We start from the raw sequence: 20,273 nt of genomic DNA on the forward strand, positions 1-20,273 counted from the left end.
GCTAAAAGTGTGAAGGCACTCTAAAGCTGCTCTCACACATGCGTTACCAAAGTGTTGTCTTTGAATTTGCTGCGTTTTCCCGTGACTCTGCGCTGCGTTTTCTAAGGCATTCTGTGTTTGATAGCAGTTTTTAACGCACCCCATCATTGTAATGGATGATGATGTGCACTAAGCGCTAAAATGCATGAAAATAGAGCCGACAGCTCTCGAAAAAATTGCAGTGTTTGAGCGCTAGTCTATGAACCCCAATTGAAAACAATATAGGCGGAGTACTGCGTTTAGAATGTTGCGCTAATCGCGGTAAAAAGCAGGCTCTATGAGAGCAGCCTTCCAGATTATTGTACAAGGCGTGAATGTATATAACAACTGATACTTGTCTCCACCAGAAATAGGGGTGGAGAGCTGCAAAGTGACAGGTAATGCCTTTGTTCCACCCTGTTAACTGATGTCATTCCTTGCTTGCAATCTTTCTTCCACGCGGACGATATGCAGTCAATACGCGTACATCCATGCAGAAAACTGCATGCATACGCGACTATACACTATGTTTCCGCGATCACATGCAGGTCTTCCGCTGTGGATATGCGCTCGCAGAATCCAACCTGTTCGTGTGACCCCGGTGTTAGACTGAGTCCATACATGGTACAAAAGGCTGCAGCTAAATCTACAAGTATAACAAGCAAATTTTACTGTGGATCTCGGTGCGGTTTTTATAGTCATGCCATGGAGTGAAAAAAATTGTTAATGCAAGGAAATTTCCTTGAAGGAAAACTGCTGCAGCGTGTGGATGAGCTTCATTAAAGTATCATCCACGTAAGGCCCCCTCCACACGACTAGATTTGAATTGCGGAATCCGCGATCATCTCCCGCCTGGACGCTCCACGGCATTCCACACCAATTCAAACCAATGGAGCATCCATATGTTTGCTCACATAAGTGGACTGGAAAAAAAATCACTGCATGCTCCATTTTTGAGCAGAGTCCATACGGATGGCTTCCATTGAAGTAAAAGGAAGCTGTCTGACCCACAGCCCTTCCACAATGTCAATTGCGGAAAGGTCGCGGATTCGTGGAGCATTTGCAGTACAGATGAAGCATACAAATGACAGGTATGCGTCGACGCCGGCCGGGCACAGGGTTGGATTCAGCATGCAGCGCTTTTCCTTCCAGTATTTTCAGCCAGTTCTGCAATGGAACCTACATCCAGGGGTACCAACACAGATGTGAGACCACCCTACCTGGTAGTGCCATCTGCTGTGGAGCTTTTGAGTGCAAATTTATACAAAAACTCTGCAGTATTTCTAGTATGTGTGGACAAACATCTACACCCTAGGTCGGTGTCACATGGGAGTAGGTGAAGTAAGTCATGGGGTTCTTTTCACTGCGTATTGCATGCGCAGATACGTTCATGTGACAAAGGCCATCAACTACAGTGTGCTAAAACGTGAAATTTTGAGCCGTGCGCAGGCAGATTTTTGAGTTCTAGCAGGACACAGAATATGACACAGAGATGGTGGAACTAATTTGCTAAATTTTTCTTTAAGATGTCTCTGTGCAAGATGTTGTGGCATACACTGACCGTGCATCAGGTTCAGCAGGGATCAGGCGCGTGGTGAAGAGGAGAAGCTGTAAGGACAGAACAGCTTCTCCTTACACAGTGCCAGGAGACAGATGAGTAGAGACAAAGGGGTAATATAAAAGTGACAGAGAAAAAGAAGCAGAAACGTTACATGACTGCTGTGGGATGTATGGAAATCAATAAAATTTAAAGCAGACTTTACTTTTTGGAAATCAGTAATAATATGGATAACTGCTGCGCCGGCATTAGAGAGAGAACTGCAGGCACAGCGCAGCCGGGAGTACTGTGTTCAGCTATTCCGTTAGCTGAAGACAGATTGCTCTAGCATTGACTTCTAGCTGTATAGCTGGATAGGGGGGTTCTATGCAAAAATGTACAGAATAGGGTGATTAAACACATTGCAAAAAAACTTATACTTGCCTATTCTGTATCTCTTATTACACACAGTGGATTTTTGACAGCAGAAAATCTACGGTACATCCAAATCTGAATGTAATGCGGATTTTGACTCGGATTTCACCCCTTTACTTGATCATTAACCCTTTGCAATCCAATTTTGGATTCAAGGTTTCCTAGGGAGCTTTCTCTTTCTGCCATTATACAATGGCGCCATCTGCTGGCTAGAGCCAGTACTGCGGTATGGGACATGTTGGAGAGGCCCCCGACAACAGAGCGGCCAGTAATATACAGTAAGAATACCCTGCCGGACATCTTCTGACATCGGAGTTGTACAGCCTTCAATCAGAATAATTTCAGATGTCTGACAGTGGATTGGAAAGGGTTAAAATTCGCACTGAAAATCTGCTCCATAAAGTGACATGCTGCGGATTAGAAATGCACACTGCATGTCCATTCTGCTGCGGATTTGGTACAGATATTCTTACCGTGCCATTTGGATGAGCGGTCTTAACATCCCATCCACAGGGCTTGTACTGTAAATGCTCTAAATATTCTGTGCGGAAACTTTGTAGCAATTTTATACTGCAACCATCTGCTGACGGACTGTCTGATCCTGAGCCGGGGGTCTGTACTCTTCAGTCAGGAGAAGGAAACGTGCCCCGTGCGCTCGCGCCCAGACCGCTAACACGAGCAATTAGTCTAGGAATAAGATATCCTTAAATATTTATTGCAAAATACTAACAACATCGGAAGATTTCACAAAAAATAATTCCTGAAAACTCTGCCCATACTATCCATAAAACACAGACCGTGCTCCTTTATTACATGGCACTGCCCCCTATCCTATAATGGACTCTCCAGTCATTAAATTAAACCTTGCCCACATACATGTATGGCCAATTCTGCACTGGAAATGGGGGTCCTTTAACCCATTAGTGACCACTAATATGCCTTTTTACGAGGGTCACTAATGAGATTTAAATCTGTACACAAATCTTTTTTAGAGAGTGGCCTGGCTGACTAATGACAGCCAGGTTCCCGCTGTAACTGCCTGAAGTGGAGAAATTGTAAATCTTGGCAGTTTAACCCCTTACATGCCACAGTCAATAGGAACGGCAACATGTAAGCAAATGACAAGGGAAGGGGCTCATTTTGTCACCTGTTGTCATCCGCAATGCGATCACGAGGTACCAACAGCGCGGCGGATCCGGGAGGTGAGTATGAGGGTTTTGGGGGGCGCCGTGGCGGACTCCACTGCGATATTCTGCTAGTGGAGTCTGCCATGGCTGTGGGCATGAGGCCTTAGTAGAATGCACTACATAAGTAATGCAGTGTACTATCCTAATTGTTCAAGCACATCTTTAACCCTTTCCCGCTATAGGACGTACACTTACTTTATGCAGCATCAAGGTATGTATGAAGAGAGATCGCAGGGCGACCCCTCTTCATACAATGCGGGCTTCAGCTGTTTATTATAGCTGACACCTGCGGGCAATAGCTGCAATCAGCCGCGTGGCCATTCGCAACTATTAACCCTTTACATGCCGCTGTCAATTCTGACAGTGGCATTTAAATCCACGGAATGTTTTGGGGTCCCGTACGCCCCCCCCCCCCCCCCCCATCATACTGCAGGCGTGATTAAAGCATCGCTAGTTGTGGTCCCCTAGGGGGGAAAGCAATAAAATATTTTTAAAAAGTAATGCCGGAATTGTTATTGTTCTTTTGTTCGCCAATAAAAAGTTATCCAAAACTCAAATGCACCTCAGCCTGGTACCAATAACAACTGCAACACTTCCCACAAAAAACAAGACCTCACAGAGCTGCAGTCCTGGGAAATAGAAATGCTGTGGGGCTAGAGTGCAGCGATGCAGATTCAATAGGTCTTCTTATTGTCTATTTTTGTGTGCAAAAAGTAGTAAAAAAAGAAAAAATATATATTAAAAAATGCAACTTGTCTCTCAAAAAACAAGGCCTCATACGGCAATGTCAACGGGTTCTGGCTCTGGCAATGTGACAATGACTATCCTGGTCCTTAACCCCTTAGTGACGGAGCTTTTTTGCTTTTTTCCATTCTCGTTTTTTTCCTCCTCCCTTTTAAAAAAAAACTTAACTCCTTTATTTATCCTTTGACGTCGCTGTATGAGGGCTTGTTTTTTGCGAGATGAGTTGTAGTTTTCAATGGTGCTATTTAAAGTACCATATAATGTACTGAAAAACGTACAAAATTCTAAGTGGAGAGAAATGAAAAAAAAAAGACATTCCACCATCTTTCGGTGCGTCCTGTTTCTACGGCGCACAAACTGCAGCAAAAATGGCCTGATCTTTTTATTCTATGGGTCAGTACAATTACTAGGATACCAAACTTGTATAGTTTTTTTTTGCTGTAGTACTTGTATTTTTTTTGATGTTTTAATTTTTTAAAAATTATTTTGTGTCCATTTTCTGTGCACAATAACTTTTTTATTTTCCCGCCGACACAGTTTTGTGAGGGCTCTTTTTGTGCGGTATGTCCTGTTGTTTCCGTTGGTACCATTGTTGCTTACAATTGACTTTTTGATAGCTTTTTATTACATTTTTTCTCAGAGATTGGGTGACCAAAAAAGTGCATTTCTGGCATTCTTTATTTTTTTTTTTCGGACCACGTTTATCGTGCGGGTAAAATAATCTATTAATTTGATAGATGGGACTTTTACGGACGCAGCGATACCAAATCCTTTTTTTTGGTTTAATATTTTTATTTATTTTTTTTAATTGCAAATATGGCAAAAGGGTTTTTTTTTTTTAATTTTATAACTTTTTTTTAAATAATTACTAAAACTTCATTGATCTTATTTTTACACTTTCTTTTAGTCCTCCTAGAGGACTACAACCAGCAATGCTTTGATCGCTCCTGCAGTATGACATAATGCTATATCATTACGTCATACTGCTTTTTGACAGGCAGTCTAGCAAGCCACCCCGCGGGGATGGCATAATAGGCAGTCTGCTAAGGCAGCCCTGGGGCCTTCAGGCCCCCGGCTGCCATGACAGCTGCACGGCTCCCCCGATCTCACTGCGGCGGGGGCGTACGGGATCCCTGAACATCGTTTGGGAGATTTAAATGCCACTGTCAGAATTGACAGCGGCATTTAAAGGGTCAATAGCCGCAATTGGCCGTACCTAATAAACAGCTGACGCCCGCGCTGTATGGAGGGAGATAGCGACGCTATACAACAGCAGGACGTAAAAACACTATTAGGCCGTCACTAAGGGGTTAAGGCACAAAAGATGTCTTCGGTCCTGCCTCCTTCCCTGGAATAGTAGCAGAGGTTGTCGTCTGCAGGGAGTTCTTTCTCTTGCGCCAGAGATTACTGACTGCCGCGTAATGCCGTTTGTATCAGCGATGGGCGCCGCCTGCGGAGCCTCCAGTATGCAATCCCAGACAAAACAGAGCAGCAGGTTGAGTTATTTTGTCTTGGAAAATGGCAAGCGGCAAGACGGAAAACTGACAGACCCGATAGGAAAATTGTGCGAGATTTGTGCATTTCGGTGCGGGGAATAAAATCGCAGCCTGTCCTATCTTTGGGATTTCCCTCAGAATACCTTGCTTATTGTTTTCAATGGTGCCGGCAGAAGTACTGTACGGCGTGCTAGGGGCGCGCAAATGTGATGCGAGGTTTCCCTTTCAGCCGCTCCGGAAGATCATGCGAGGCTTCTTTAAACACAAAAACGTCTCGCCTCTGCGGGGACATCGCACGTTCCTGAGTGTGATATCAGGCCGATATTGCGCTGTACCGTGTGATATCAGGCTTCTAGTCAGCGGAGTTCATTAAGTGCTGCTCCTGCCTGTCATGTGCTAAATCCACAACAGAAATAATTAGCACGGGTGGGAATGGGGCCTTATGGGGGAATGTGCGCAGCTAGCTTACACGCACAAAAAAAAGGACCGATGGTTTCTATGGAAACGTTCAGATGACGGAATTGTAGCGGCGCAAAAAAATTGAACCTAAAAAGATAGGACACCAGAGAGTGAACGCCGCGACTGAAATCCCCTGCTGTTATAGGACCGGACCTATCTGTGGTGCGCTAAGCCTAGGAATGTCTATAGACTTTGAGAGGAATAAGGGGTCTCCCCTGGGCTTCCCTTCATCTCCCTGGGGGTTCCCCTCATCATGGGGATGAGGAGACTTTCCGGGGAGATGAAGGGAAGCCCTGGGGAATCCCTTTATCCCTGGCAATGAAGAGAACCCCCAGGGAGTTGAAGGTAAGCCAGCAGGGGTTCCCTTCATTACGGTCGGGTACTCCTTTCATCTCCCCCAGGGACTAACAGGCGCGTACAGCAGGACATTTACAGGGTGTTCACCTGCCGCTGAGGGTCTTCGCGGCCGCTGCCGTCATCTCTCGCTATCGTCCCTGAATAGCAGCGCCTTTTTTCCATTGCTCAACAGTGTTGTTTAAACTTTGACATAACTCGGGACTTCAGCGCACAGAAGCCGTCCATTCACGTGATTTCCGCGTGGCTATTTTCTGCGTGATTTTGATGCCCGTGTGAATGAGCCCTACAGAAGAGGTTCTTCAGCAGCTTCACTGTGTATAAGGGCGGCCTCAGACGGCCGTATTTGTGCATGTTTTTAAACACAGAGACTAGAACAATTTCAATGTGTGCGTTCTCATGGGTGTGTTTTGCGCGCACGGAAAAAGGTAGGACCTACTTTATCTTTCTGTGTTTTGCGCAACAAATGCCCCCATCGAAGTCTGTGGGAGATGCTCAAATACGCAAGGAAAAGCGTGAAATACTGCGGGAAACCACGGGGGCAAGAACACATCTGGACCTCATTAGCCTAAATAGCCTTGTAATCTATGGAAAGGGTGCATTGCAGGCGTGTGAACTGCTTGCGCAAAACGTCCAGTACTCTGCGCAGACATGTGCGCAAATGTGCCTCATCCAACCTTGCTTATGCACAAATTCGTTGCGCTGGACCGAGCAGGTTTTTTTTGCATACGGGCACCTGAAGCCGCACACATGATGGATCAGCGTGCCACAACTGCTGCAGAAGAGCAAATCCGGAAGATGTTCTGCAGCAGGTGCAGCCCATATTAGTACTGGCTGTGGTGGCCTAAAGCCTTTCCACCCTCGTCTGCCGCTGCCAGTAAGGTGTAGGTGTAGCTATTACATGACATATAACACGTATCGGCTCTCCAGGTGACACATAGGACAAGTGTTAATAGTAGTTGCAGGAATATTCCGGCAGAGGGCGCCAACATCCACGTCACTGGAGCAAGGCGCTGTAATGTAAACAAGCGGCACTATAGAGATATAGGTGTATATATAGGTCCCAGCACATTCCCGCCGGCCCCTAGGGTGACAGCGGCGGCTCCCCCCCGGGACTACAAGTCCCAGCATGCCATGCGGGCGGGCCCTGACTCCTCCGCGCCGGGCTGTGAGCGGCTGTAATGCAGAGGGGAGTTTCCAGGAAGTGCAGTGGCCATATTGGATCCCATTGAGAGCCGGAGCTGGGTGGCAGCAGTGCAGACGACATCAGCTCGGGAGCCCGTCAGCATGGCCGCCACGGATGTAGAGCGGGTGAATGTGAGTACGGGGCAGCCGGGAAGTCTCATCACCACGGCAAGTTGTGTGGTGGTGGGCACAGTGCCCTCACCGGCACATGGCAGCAGTTGGCACACCTGGCAGTGGTGTAGGGAAGGTAGATGGGGACAAAGGGTTAACAGCCCCGGAATCTGGGGCTCATCATAACCCAACGCAGGGCAATTTATGGGGGGCACCTTTCTGGGCATGGGGGGACTTCCTGCCCCCCACGCCTCCCTGACCCAGCACTGTTGTTATCCATTGACTTCTGTTAGGTGGGGGCATGTGTCTGGCAGTGGGCGCTATTAGATGCTAGTGTTGGGCACTATTAGAGGCATGTGTCTGGTAATGGGCGCTATTTGAGGGCATGTGTTTGGCAGCAGGTGCTACTACCTAGTGACATGTTGCTGGCAGTGGGCACTTCTGGGGCATGTTTCTGGCAGCAGGTGCTATTAGGTACTGGCATGCTGGCTATTCCTTAGTGACATGTGGTTTGGCAGTTGGCACTATTGGGGGCATGTGTCTGGCAGCCAGTGCTACTACCTAGTGACATGTTTCTGGCTGTGGGCACTACTAGATACTGGCATGCTGCTGGTAGCAGGCACTACTAGTGGCATGTGTTTTGGCAGTTGGCACTATTGGGGGCATGTGTTCGGCAGTCAGGGCTACTACCTAGTGACATGTTGCTGGCAGTGGGCACTATTGGGCATGTTTCTGGTAGCAGGCACTACTAGTGGCAAGTTGCTGGCAATGGGCATGTTTGTGGCAGCGAATGCTATTAGATACTGGCATGTTGCTGGTATCAGGCACTACTTGGGGCATGTGTCTGGCAGTGGAAGCTATTACCTAGTGGCATGTATTTGGCAGTTGGTACTATTGGGGACATGTGTATAGCAGCAGGCACTTACCTAGCGGCATATGTCGCAGTGGGTGCTACTACCTAGTGACATGTTGTCTGGCAGTGGTGGCTATTATCTAGTGACCTGTTGGCATTGGGCACTATTACTTAGTGGCATGTGTCTGGCAGCGGGCGCTGATGGGGGCATGTGTCTGGCAGCGGGCGCTGATGGGGGCATGTGTCTGGCAGCGGGCACTCCTGTATTAGTGCTGGTTGTAGGTGAGCTGTAGAGTGTGTTATATCTGGTTGTAGTAGATGGTCCAGCCTTATACTGAGGCTTTACTAGCTGTCATTGGGTGTAAAGAAGGTAAGACCTTATTTGAATTTTGGGTAATGCCGGGTATATGGAGCAGACTGGCGCCTCTACCAGCCGTTATCAGCTAGTTTGTGGTCTGCCACCCCGAGGACAAACCTTCCTAGAGTGATTTGGATAAAGCAATGTATCTGCTGGCTGAATATTAAGAGCCGGTATGCGGAGGTGTCAGATAACAATACAAGGACTGCACCTTCATAGAAGCACAATAGAGCCGCCCTTATCTGCCGGGCGGGCTATAAGTAGTGGGTGAGGGTGATATCCTCCAGTGCTTTCCCCTGGTTTACTGATATATTATGTATCTGGCTACATCTGGGATATAAGTTGGTGAGTTCTTCTTCCACCTGAATGTGAAGAGTCCAAAACTGAAGCTCTTGTTTGGAGAGGAGACCAATCCGGGGTGGGGATTGTTCAATTCTTAATGGTTGTAGAAAACCCGACTGTGTGGACCTGGGCCCGTCCCGTAAACTGGTGGGCCCGTCCCGTAAACTGGTGGGCCCGTCCACGGGTGTCCTGGGGCCCGTCACGTAAACTGGTGGGCCCGTCCCGTAAACTGGTGGGCGCTGGAGGAGGTAGTTCACACATCATCTCCAGAGGAGCAGCTTGTTGCCGGCGCGGTGCAGGACCTTATCGTCATCCGCAGTAACAGGAGTACTGCAGTGGGGTTTTCTCTAGTAGGAATATTGGAAAAATGCTTCTTCGCAGTTACTAGTCGTATAAACGTATTGATGTCGTTGATCGCCTGATACAGGTTGTTATTACAGGTGGGGCACACTGCAGACCCTTTAAGAGCAGATAATTGTGTAGACCTGAACATTGTCGCTGATTGACCACTGGGGGCACACCGCTCACGTGCGATGGTTGCGGTTCTGCATGGACTCGTTCTGCTGGTGTTTTCTATCGTCTCCCCTTCGTTGTGTTTTGCTGGATTTTTGGCAGTATTCGGGGTGTCTGCAGAGCCCCACTGAGCGTCGGGCAGTTCTAGAAGAACGAGATGTAGCTTTATTTGAGGCTACAAGATAACTGGCGGAATCCTCCGTATCGGGACAGTCAGTCTGTACATCAGACACATCCGGCTCTGAAGAAGGAAAACTCTCCTCCTGTTGTGGGGATTACATTTCTTTAAAGCTTGGTCGTTGATTTTTTTTGCGCTGTGAGCACCAGGTATACTCGCCACTACCCCCCCCCCCCCCCCCCCCATATGTATCCGTATGTCCGGTTACTCTGCATTTCCCTCTGTACATTTGATACTTCAGCTGCATTGACAGCTTCCCTGTCAGCGGTGCTTCCTGGAGTGGAATGTGTAAGGAAACGTCAGACAAGCACGGAAGGACATGTGTCTCTATGATCAGGCAGAGTGCTTCACGATCACTCTGCCTGATCATTAAGAAAGGGTCTGTAGCTGCAGCCTCTCATGGGGTTTGCTTCACACCCTCATGCTTCTGGTAGTGTGAGCACCTAGAAATTTGCTGCTATCTGACGCTTTGGGTTGGTTACAATTTATGGCAAATTCCATTATCCGGCTTCTTTGTGAGACTGAGGGCATTCTGCACTGTAGAGCGTAAGCAAACGACTCTTAGGGGTTAATATCCAGGCTTGGATTGATCGGCAGGGCGGCTCTGCACACATGTGACATTCCTCCTTCATGTGCCTGCCAGCTGTTTGACAGCCCTCTGAACCCTGCCGCCCCTTGTCTTTGCGTTAACCCTGTATCGCTCAGCGGCGGCTCCTCGTACCCGTTGTCATGCAGTAGTGAGGAATGCCAGCAACCTTGGAACCCGCAGCAGATCTACACGACTTCGGGGAAATGTCTGGAAGGCCGTCTGTCAACAGCGTCTTGTATCTGATCCCTGTAGGAGGGTCTGGAGGAACTGGGAACACTTATATTTTAACTTTTTTTTTCTTCATGTTTTCCAATCCAGTAGCCATGACTGTCGGGTATTCAGCTCCGCGTCATGTTGTAGCTGATCAGAGGTGTGAACACGGCTTGTTGCAGTGGTCCTCGATAGACGGACATGTATATCATTGGGGCGTCCGGCTGACTGCTGCCATAAGGGCACCTGCGCACAAGGCGTCTTTTGCACTGCCCATTCCATGGTGGATTTAGTCGCAAATCAATAGCAATATCTACATGTGTGGCATGTTATATCTTCCATGTTTCCCTATGGCGCCTCCTTTTTTTTTTTTTCGCAACGCACAAACTTATGATTTTTCTGCATGACGTTTTTAACATTAGAAAGTCTCACTTTTGCGCAAAAACATTGCGTGGCAGCGATGTCTTTACAAAAATAATATCGCGGGGACAAAGACTTGATTTTGCCACAATTTTCTCACCCGTGTGAAACTACTCTGCGGCTGCTTTAACACGGCCGAGAAAATGAGATTTGTACGTTGAGATGCGCGAATATAACGCAATTTTTTGAATACCTGAGAAATCACCCCCCCCCCCCATCCTCCCACCCTTTCCCAAGCAAACTACAAATGCTTTCACAAATACAAGGGTTAATAATTTAGGTCAATTAACTAAATTCAAAATGTCTGAATAATCTAAATCACATCGATATTTGGTGGGACCACCCTTTGCCTTCGAAACATCAATACTTCTAGGTACACTTGCACACCGCTTTTGAAGGAGCTCGGCAGGGAGGTTTTCCCAAACATCTTGGAGAACTAAACACAGATCTTCGCTGGATATAGGCTTGCTCAAATCCTTCTGTCTCTTCACGTAATCCCAGACAGACTCCAGGGCTCTATGTGGCCGTATCATCGCTTCAAGGACTCCTTGTGTTAATGACGCTGGCTCTGTTTGAGGCCTGACTTAGAGTCGCACTGAGGATGAAAATAAGAAAGATGGAACACCGCCTCTGTAGTGCCACCTATTGGATGGCAGCATTCCTGCAAATCAATGTCCAATCCCTTTATACAGATCTTTGTAACAATGATTGGGCATTGAAGACCAAAAGCCATGCACAGACTGCTGTTTTGGGGGTTTTGCCCCTCATCAGTGTGCAGTAGGATCCTGGCTTGGCTAGTGAGAGGCCTATGATGAGGGTCAGAAGGGGTAACATCAGTCCTTAGGGAGAGCACTTAACAGGTGTGTATGGTGACTTATAAGGCCATGCATGCTCCTCTGGGAAATTATGCAGATAAGGAAGATGGAACAATACCTCTGCAGAGCCACCTATTGGAGGGCATATTTCCCAGAGGAGTGTGCATGGCCTTAGAAGTCCCCTCAGACACCTCCTAGGTGCTTTCCTTAAGGAGAGATGATACCCCTCCGACCCACTGAGGGTGAAGTCACACATGGCAGTCTTGTTGCACAAATTTCACAACTGTCCCACTTATCTGAATGAGGCTTGTCAAAATCCATGTACATCCTCATCCAGACTATTGGAATCGATGGGTACTGTTGTACCTTGACGCCACCAGAAGTGGTGAGTGTACACCAGTATTAGGCTCCTTGACAGCCAGGTGACGCCCCCACTTCCTGATTGGCTATTAGCAGCGGGGCCAGCCAGATTGACATCGGTGGACGGAGAGCGGCGGAGCAGCAGCGGAGAAGGCACAGCAGCGCCAAACAGCAGATGCTCCTGCGGCAGCTTGGTGATACACAGCAGGGGACAGGGCTTCGGATCTGCAGCAAAGATGGCAGAGCAGCAGCCAAACTTGCAGGTGCCAGACAGTAACACAGAACCTTGGTCGACATTGGCTCCCCAAATTTTAGCTTTGGGATGAATGGGATATTGGAGTTAACAGGAGCTTCTCCTGAGCTTTGATCAGCGGATGACGTTCAGGAGGGGCACAGTGTAAGTTTTTCCTGGTGTGAATAACAATCTATGACTACAGCAGCCCATCTCTGTGCCATGTTGGATAGCGCCCGCTTTGGGACCATCTCTGTTGACTAGATGCAGTGCAGCTCTCGCAGTGAAGGCTCAGTGGCGCACGTGTGGCTGGGTTACAGTAGTTTGCCCACTCAGTCTGAGCCCTATATTGTTGACTTGGGTTGGGCGCCAGGTTCACCCGTCATATAACGCTCTGGCTGTAGTAGCCTGTATGCGCTGGCAGGAGCTGCGGCTGGCACTCACCATGTGTACTTGTTCTTCAGGGTGCTTTATATTCTAGTCTTCCTATAATAACAATCCCTTCTCTGTCACCACCTTGTTCTGTAGTCTGTACAAGTCCTTGTAATGGAACTGATTGATCTACAATAACAAGGCATTGTGGCTGAGTTACAGGAGGATTGGCCTCTTGTAATCTCTTTATACTGTTTACTCAGCTCATTGCTCTATGCCAGGCTGTGCCAAAGACCCTGGGACGTTATACTGGCACCTAGCTCTACGGGCATCTGTTCTGGAATCAGAAGTTGGAAAGTTTTGGGGTTGGATCACTGAAGTGACTGCAGCATGTTCCTGCCCGATGCTTACTGATCCTTCATCAGGACTGGTCAAACCCTGAAAGCCGCGTCCACCTGCCCCAAGAGTTCACTATAGCTGGCCATAGACTAGTGACTTCATACAGCCCTCAGTCCTGATCAGCCTGTGAAGAGTGATACCCCGGGCAGCAACACCAGTCATCGAAACGACTAATCGCTGGCTGATCTCGAGTGTTATTTGTGACCCCGACTCCTGTTGATGGAAAGTTGTTCATGACTTTGGACAGGTGCCAAGTATTGCCGGCGACCTACAATGGCCAAAAAAAACATAGCGACTTCTTCACAGATATATATATCCTTGGTATTTGTTAGTCATTAATGGCTTAAGTAAAAAAAAAAAGTTCTTTGTAGCCTTTTAATAACTTTCTACTACGTAAATATTTATGGCTGCTACTTTGGAGTCTGCATAAACTTTGTTGGCAGGGGGTGTCCTCTTCCCTCCTTGTAATTTCCAGTTGGTTCAGTCTGTACAATAAGTACAGTACCAGAACCGTGTTTTTGGAGACCAAAAAAGGGACAGCTGCTTTCCCAGGCATAACTTGCCAGTAATCTGCTGTTGTCAGTGGCAGAGCCATTGGGTATATATCATGCTCTTAAAGGGAACCTTCACCAGGATTATGGTACTAACCTACTGTATATGATGGACTTTAGCATTGGGTATTAAAGCAGCTAGGAAACCAATAGATCTAAAGGGAAACTCCTGTGTGACTCACATCACACCGCAGGAGGAACCCTATCTGTGTTGTCTGATGTGCCGGACATTACACATTATATGGACTGGTCATGTGCAAGACTTCCACAAGAATAGGACAGCTGGTGAGCTTGCAGACTCTGTCGTAAGTTCTGTCCATACGGCAGTCAGACAGAACGTGTACAAGAATATGTGAGCACACCCTAAGGTAAATAAGGGTCATTTTTGAAAAAGAAAGGAAAAAGAAAAATTTTAGTTATAGTGGTTGGAGCTAAGTTACAAAAAAAAACCTTGAGGAAACGTACAAGGAGGCTTAATGTGTGTTCCTATCTTGTCTTTTCATAGCCAAGATGCCATGTTTACCGGCCAGCGCTGTTTACATGGCTCACATTGAAGTGATTGGACGTTACGGAAACAGAGTAGCACAACGCACTGTTCTATTCCCTGAGTTCGGCCTCATGCACACCGGTGGATTTCTGCTCCGGAATCTGGTGCTGGCGTCCGCCTCCAGATTTCGCAGCGATAACCCTACATAGCATGCAATGGAAAAATGAGTCTTCATGTACACGAGTGGAAACCAATTGCGTTTTCTGCTCACGCATTAAAAATCGCAGCATGCTGCATTTTCCTGCAGTTCCCGCACAGATTGAAAGCCATCCGACCTACAGAAAAAGTAGGAGTTAAAAAAATAAATAAATCTTTACTGCACATGTCTGATGGCGAGCTGTGCGGAGCATCCGTAGTACAGAAAAGAAGATAATAGAGGTACGCGCGGAACTTCGGCTGGGCACAGGGCCGGATATCGCTGCAGGCTCCCGCATGCGGTCTTAAGGAAATAACTTGGTGCGCTGTTGCTGTAAGTAGGCGCTACAGAAGCAAGAGGTATGGAAACTGCGTAGCTTAGTGCTTGGCTCATTCCGACGGGGTCAGGTCAGAGCGTTCCTGTTTTCCCATCTCTGCTATGAAAAGCCAAGATATAAATACCCCTTTAAGTTAATGTCCACATGGTCTTTGACACAGGAATACCCCCTTTTTGTTACTCCTAGCCAAGAGGACTGTACCCAGTGGCCCCCGGGAGCATGGAATCATCCAAGCGCACTGTGGTTTCCATAACTCCACATAAGTGGATGATGGCAGTGGTTGGAGTTGGTTGGCTGTCCACATGACTGTTCCCGGTAGTTCTGGTATTTCTCGGAGCTCAACAACATCAAAGAAATCAGTGATATTGGTGGATTTGTGTCACTTCAGATATTTGCTTTGATGATAAATTTTAATTTCCCACTCTTTGCCTAGAGCTGTGATTTTGTGTCCCGCTTTGTAAAGCTTGTATCATAAGTGAGTAGCGACAGTAGAAGTGTCGGGTGAAGCTGGCCCTACTGCACATTCCTCCGAACGCTGTAGAGATGTCTACATTCCATAGTGGTGCCCTTGGCCCCAGAGTAAATATTAGCCCAGGAGCCAAGTGGGCACTTGCTGCCGCCTTGAGTGTCCTCATTTCACAGCTCTTGGAGTGTCCTTGCTGGTTCAGTTTAATCAGTGCAGGGCATCATGATATTATATAATATTACATGCCGTGTGTCTGGTATGGATGAACTTCTGATTGGTCTGTTCTCCTTACATCCTTGGACTATGTAAGTAATGCCCCTTTATTTGCAGCTGATGCAGCTTCCTCTGAGGGTCTCCAGAGATCTTGCGCAACTTCTTAAGAAATTCCTGTTAACTGATGTCCTATACATGACAATTGTCAGGATCGGCGTGACTTTGAACCAGTCAATTAGACATCAGAATTTGGGACTTTTCAAGAGCATGTCCAGCATGTTTTCTAGGGTGTCCCTGGTACGCTCTGGTTAGTACCTACTAACTGGCACGAGGGACATTCAACGGTGAACCAACAACCAGGTTGTTGGCACCCATATACCACAGGACACCTTCAGACGTCTTGTGGAGTCCACACCTTGAAGGGTCGGAGCGGTTTTGGCATCACGAGGCGCATCTACGCATTATTTGGCAGGTGGTTTTAGTGTTGCGGTTTGGCTGATTGCTAGGTTATACATAATTGATATTCCTTCTTCTAGATAAGGAGCTTGCCTGCTCAGCAGTTCCTTAATACATGTTGATGAGGCACAAAATGTATATCCTTTGATTGAACCCCATTAAAAGGTGTTCTAGTCTTTCAATGTGGCTGCATCGGGCCAATGCTGTATGTGCAGCTCACCGACTCGGGTCTGGGAGATGGCTATCTGGTACATTTGGTGGTCGGAGGAGGAAGCCGCGCCAGCTATGATGACTTTTTAGCCTATGATCAGCCTAGTAGTAAGACAAGGACGTCTGCATCATATATATCCAATTCCTTGTAGCCTACGCTCCCGGAAATGGGTGTTCCCATCTTGGCCAAACATGGTCATGTTGGTAACACTTGTATGAGGTGGTTGATAGTGTAGAAACAGTTGAGCATGGTTGGGCTATGCTGTATCTGTAAAGGGGTATTTCGGAGACGGGGCTACGTTTTTTTAATATTTCCCTTATGATTCCACTTGCCATTATTCCAAACCGCCATCTAAATGATCAACTCCAGTATCGTTGCTGTCTTGTGTCACCACCACTTATTAGCCAACTACAGATTTCCATGCTATTTAACATAGCTGCCGGGGAGTGCAAAAACTACATCTCCCACAATGCCCCACTGCCAGTTACTGACAAGTGCACATTAACGACTGTACAAACTGCGTTGGCCTTAAAGGGGTTTCATCATTTAAAATAAAAAAATTCTATAGTTGCCTATTCCTCCCCCGTCAGTCTTCTTACCAGATCTTCTCCTGGCTCCTGCACTCCTCCGGGTCACTTCACCGCAAGCCGTCCGGATCCTCTTCTTCCTGTGACGTTGGTAATGTATGCTACTTCACTGCCTAGCAGGGAATGCCGAATCATCAGCGGCCTGCTTTAGCGCGACTGCGCATGTGTGATGTCTTGCCGCTAGTGTTTCATATACTCGATGAGATTTCGCACATGCGCACTAAAGCAGGCTGCCAAGGATTCGGCGTTCCCTGTTAGGCAGTGATCTCTGTCTCTTGTACCAATCGCCACTCTGCAGGAAGTGAACTGAGGCTAATGGACGCTTCAGAACAGGAAGAAGAGGATGCAACCGGCTGGAGGTGAGGTGACCCGGGGGACTGGAGGAGCCAGGAGAAGATGTGGTAAGAAGACTGATGGGGGAGGAATAGGTAAGTATTGTTTTTTTTTTTTTTTGTTGTTGAACGCTTTTCATAGTGTTGCTATGGAAAGTGCAGCCCCCCCCCCCCCCCCCCAGTCATAGCGATTCTCTGCTCACAGGTGGCAAAGCGCAGCATGCTCCCGAGCAGCGGAGATCTGCCGTGGGATATCACTATGCCCGTGGACATGTTGCAAAATTATGTGTTATCACTTCATGACTTCTATAACTTTCACTTGCTAGAATCCCCCTCTAACTCCCATTGATCCTATGAAAGTTACGGAAACCGTATAGCGAAGGCCTCAGCTGTTTCCATAAACCTGACCTCCCCCAGCCACCTTCTAGCGCTGTGTGGGGTTTAGTGGGGGCCAGAACAGGAGATGAGTGCAGTCCCAGAGGTGGGACCCGCAGCAGACTCCTATAGCATACCTACAGGATATAGCATAAAACAGTCTGAGATGGGAATGCCCCTATATCCCTCAAGGAGTACATGGCAGGTGTAGCTGTCAGTTGGAAGCCTCTGTTCAGTGCTACTCTTCTATCATCTGTACTGCATTCACTATAAGGTATTGCGGTGTATTATGTTGGCAGCAGACAGTGATTTCAGTTAGAGCTGTGACTCCCTGCCCTTTGACAACTTGACAGCTCTATCTGGCGTGTCTATAGCTTATCCTAAAGAGCACATTGCAGTCAGCCCTGGATCTAGATCAAAGTGCCTACACGGCGCGGTCCTTGGCACTGGGACCATCCATTACACATCTGCTTTTTACTACTCTTGATTTGCCTCTTGTCTTCACCCTGATAATTTAGCATTCGCTCTCCCACCGCCTGGTCCGGTCATGAATAGGGGTCTTGTGAGAATATAGGTGGTACCGCATCTGCATTCACTGTGATAGAAAGAAGGATCCTACATGGAAGCAGTCCGAGCAGCGGATCTTAGTGGTGCATGGTGTGCGGGCACGCATGGGCTTTGGCGCTTATCCCTCCATTAGGGCCCTGTAATACACAACAGTTATCGTGCAGCTAATCGTTGGCTTGTGAGAAATAGAACGATATTGTTCAGTGTAAACCGGCCAACGATTGTTCCATAATTCATTCGCTTGTGTTTTTTTTTTTGTGCTTTAGAAGCGATTTGTGCCGTTGTTTGCATATTCGGGATGGACTGTGTTTTTCCCTGACAGGACAATCAGAACGGAATAAGGAAAAAAGTTTAACTACTATCTGCACATGTCAACTGGCATCAATTGGAACCAACAGATCTGTCAGCATTTGTTTGTTCCGATGATTGATCGCCCCACAAGGGATCTTTAAAGGGCCACTCTGGTGAAAACTTATTTTGCTATTACACACCCAATCAACTGTCACACACTGGAGGTCTTCTCTGTGTATTTCAGTCATTTCCATGTAGTGCAGTCTCCTGTCTGATGCTTATCATGCACCATCTTGTAAGCGAGATTTTCTTTTTTTGTACTTTTACATCAATCCCATGATGCAGCAGCACACCATTAGATAAGATCATGCCATTTTAGCTACAGCCCATAAGTATGTAGTCAGGAGGATGAGCTGGAATAGGAGTGCCAGTGTACCCCTGTAGGCAGTTTCTGTGGTAGCTCCATGTAACAACATCTCACAGACTGAGAATTTGACTGGAAAATGAATACAGCCCCAAGTTTAAAAAAAAAAAAAAAAAAAAAATCAAATAAAATTAATGCTGAAACTTTATAACCAAAAACTTCTTCTTTTTAATATAAATATATTCTTTTTTTGCGTAAACGCTTTTATACAATTGTTTTTTATTTTTTTTTGTTTTTAAACCTTCCTTAGCGCACGAAAAATATTAAAAAAAAACAACAAAGAGCCCTTCAAGTATTCAGTTTTTGAAAAGTCTTTTGCTGTCCCCTCTGCAGTGTTTAAAGGCCGTAGACGAGGAGCCCGCGGCCGCCGTGTTGTCGTGGTCTCACAACAACGCTTCCTGTTCTAAGTGGGTTTTGCTGCTGTCAAAAAGACATAAAGCACACGCCGAAAAAGTCTTGCAAAAGTGACACAATTGTTAGTGTGGTAGAAGGGGTTGCTTGTCTCTAGTAGTTCTACCAATAGGGGGTGCTCTGATGAAATGATTGATACATTTCCAGGAGGAATAACAGGAGTGGCGCAGGATTATTAGGAAATCTACCCCAGGACTGTTTGCTTGAGTGAAGATTTGTACTTGTCACGCCAGAAAAGGTGCCAGATACTATTTAAGGGCGCATTCAGACGACCGTATATCGGCCAGCTTTTCAGCCCGGCCAATGTACGGCGTTCCCCTCTGCAGGGGGAGGGGCTTGAAGAGCCGCGAGCAGTGCTCTAAGCTCCCGCCCCCTCTCTGCCCTTCGCCACTATTTGCAATGGGAGGGGCGGGACAGGAGCGGAGCTAAGTTGCGGGACGTAGCCCCGCCCCATCCCGCTTCTCCCATTACAAATAGTGGCGAGGGGGCGGGAGCTCAGAGCACTGCTCCTGGCTCTTCCAGCCTCCTCCCCCTGCACAGAGGGACGCAGTATATGGGCTGGCGTGAATACCCGGCCGATATATGTTCGTCTGAATAAGCCCTAAGGGAGTACTCGGATGATAATCTGAGCAGTCCAAGCAAAATACCAAAGTTGTATATGTCCTTGTGTTGCTGTGATATGCGGATGAAAATCGCCTATTCAAGTCTGAGTGAATTAAAAAAAACTTTGCACTCCTTTGCGATTTCCAATTCGTTTTTAATCTCCGCCTCAACATTAAAAGCGCTCAGTTGACATAAATAGTTGATTGACCCCAATGACGTCTGTAAAGATGTGGGGTGTATAAGGGTGTGTTCACACCTGCAGGGTTTATTGCTGCGGCTTTTCTAGCTAGAACCAGGTGGGGATCATAAAACAGATTTTTTTTTTCTTTTTTGGACCCACTCCTGGTTTTGGCAAACAAAAAAACTGTAAGTGGGAACGTGCCCTGCGGCGGTAAGTGCACAGTCGGTTCTTGGAGTTGATATGGGAAAGGTGGGCAAGTGTATGCAAAGTGTGGTGGCTAGATGCCTGAAAAAAGATGGGCTTGTGTGATGGCCTGCGTACTCCCTTACATCATGTGACCCGCTGGATGTATGTGCATCACTTACCTGGGGAGGATAGTACCACGATGCCCCATAGGAAGCCAGAGGTGACAGTGTCA

At 47.3% G+C, this 20,273-nt stretch overlaps 1 protein-coding gene across 4 annotated transcripts in view; it reads left to right on the forward strand.

The window, feature by feature from the left end:
* The window catches only part of SEPTIN8 (septin 8), a 107,094-nt gene that overhangs the window by 44,044 nt on the left and 42,777 nt on the right, over positions 1–20,273 (forward strand). Inside the window, exon 1 of one of the 4 annotated variants that reach the window (XM_066591209.1) lies at positions 7,347–7,547. The exons of the other annotated variants lie outside the window; for them this stretch is intronic. Coding sequence (XP_066447306.1) covers positions 7,518–7,547 — 30 coding nt within the window. The 5' untranslated portion in view covers positions 7,347–7,517. Of the gene's footprint in view, positions 1–7,346; positions 7,548–20,273 lie in introns of those variants that run through there. 4 annotated transcript variants of the gene reach the window in all.

Source organism: Eleutherodactylus coqui, chromosome 2 (genome assembly GCF_035609145.1).
Source record: "Eleutherodactylus coqui strain aEleCoq1 chromosome 2, aEleCoq1.hap1, whole genome shotgun sequence".
NCBI classification, from domain to species: Eukaryota; Metazoa; Chordata; class Amphibia; order Anura; family Eleutherodactylidae; genus Eleutherodactylus; species Eleutherodactylus coqui.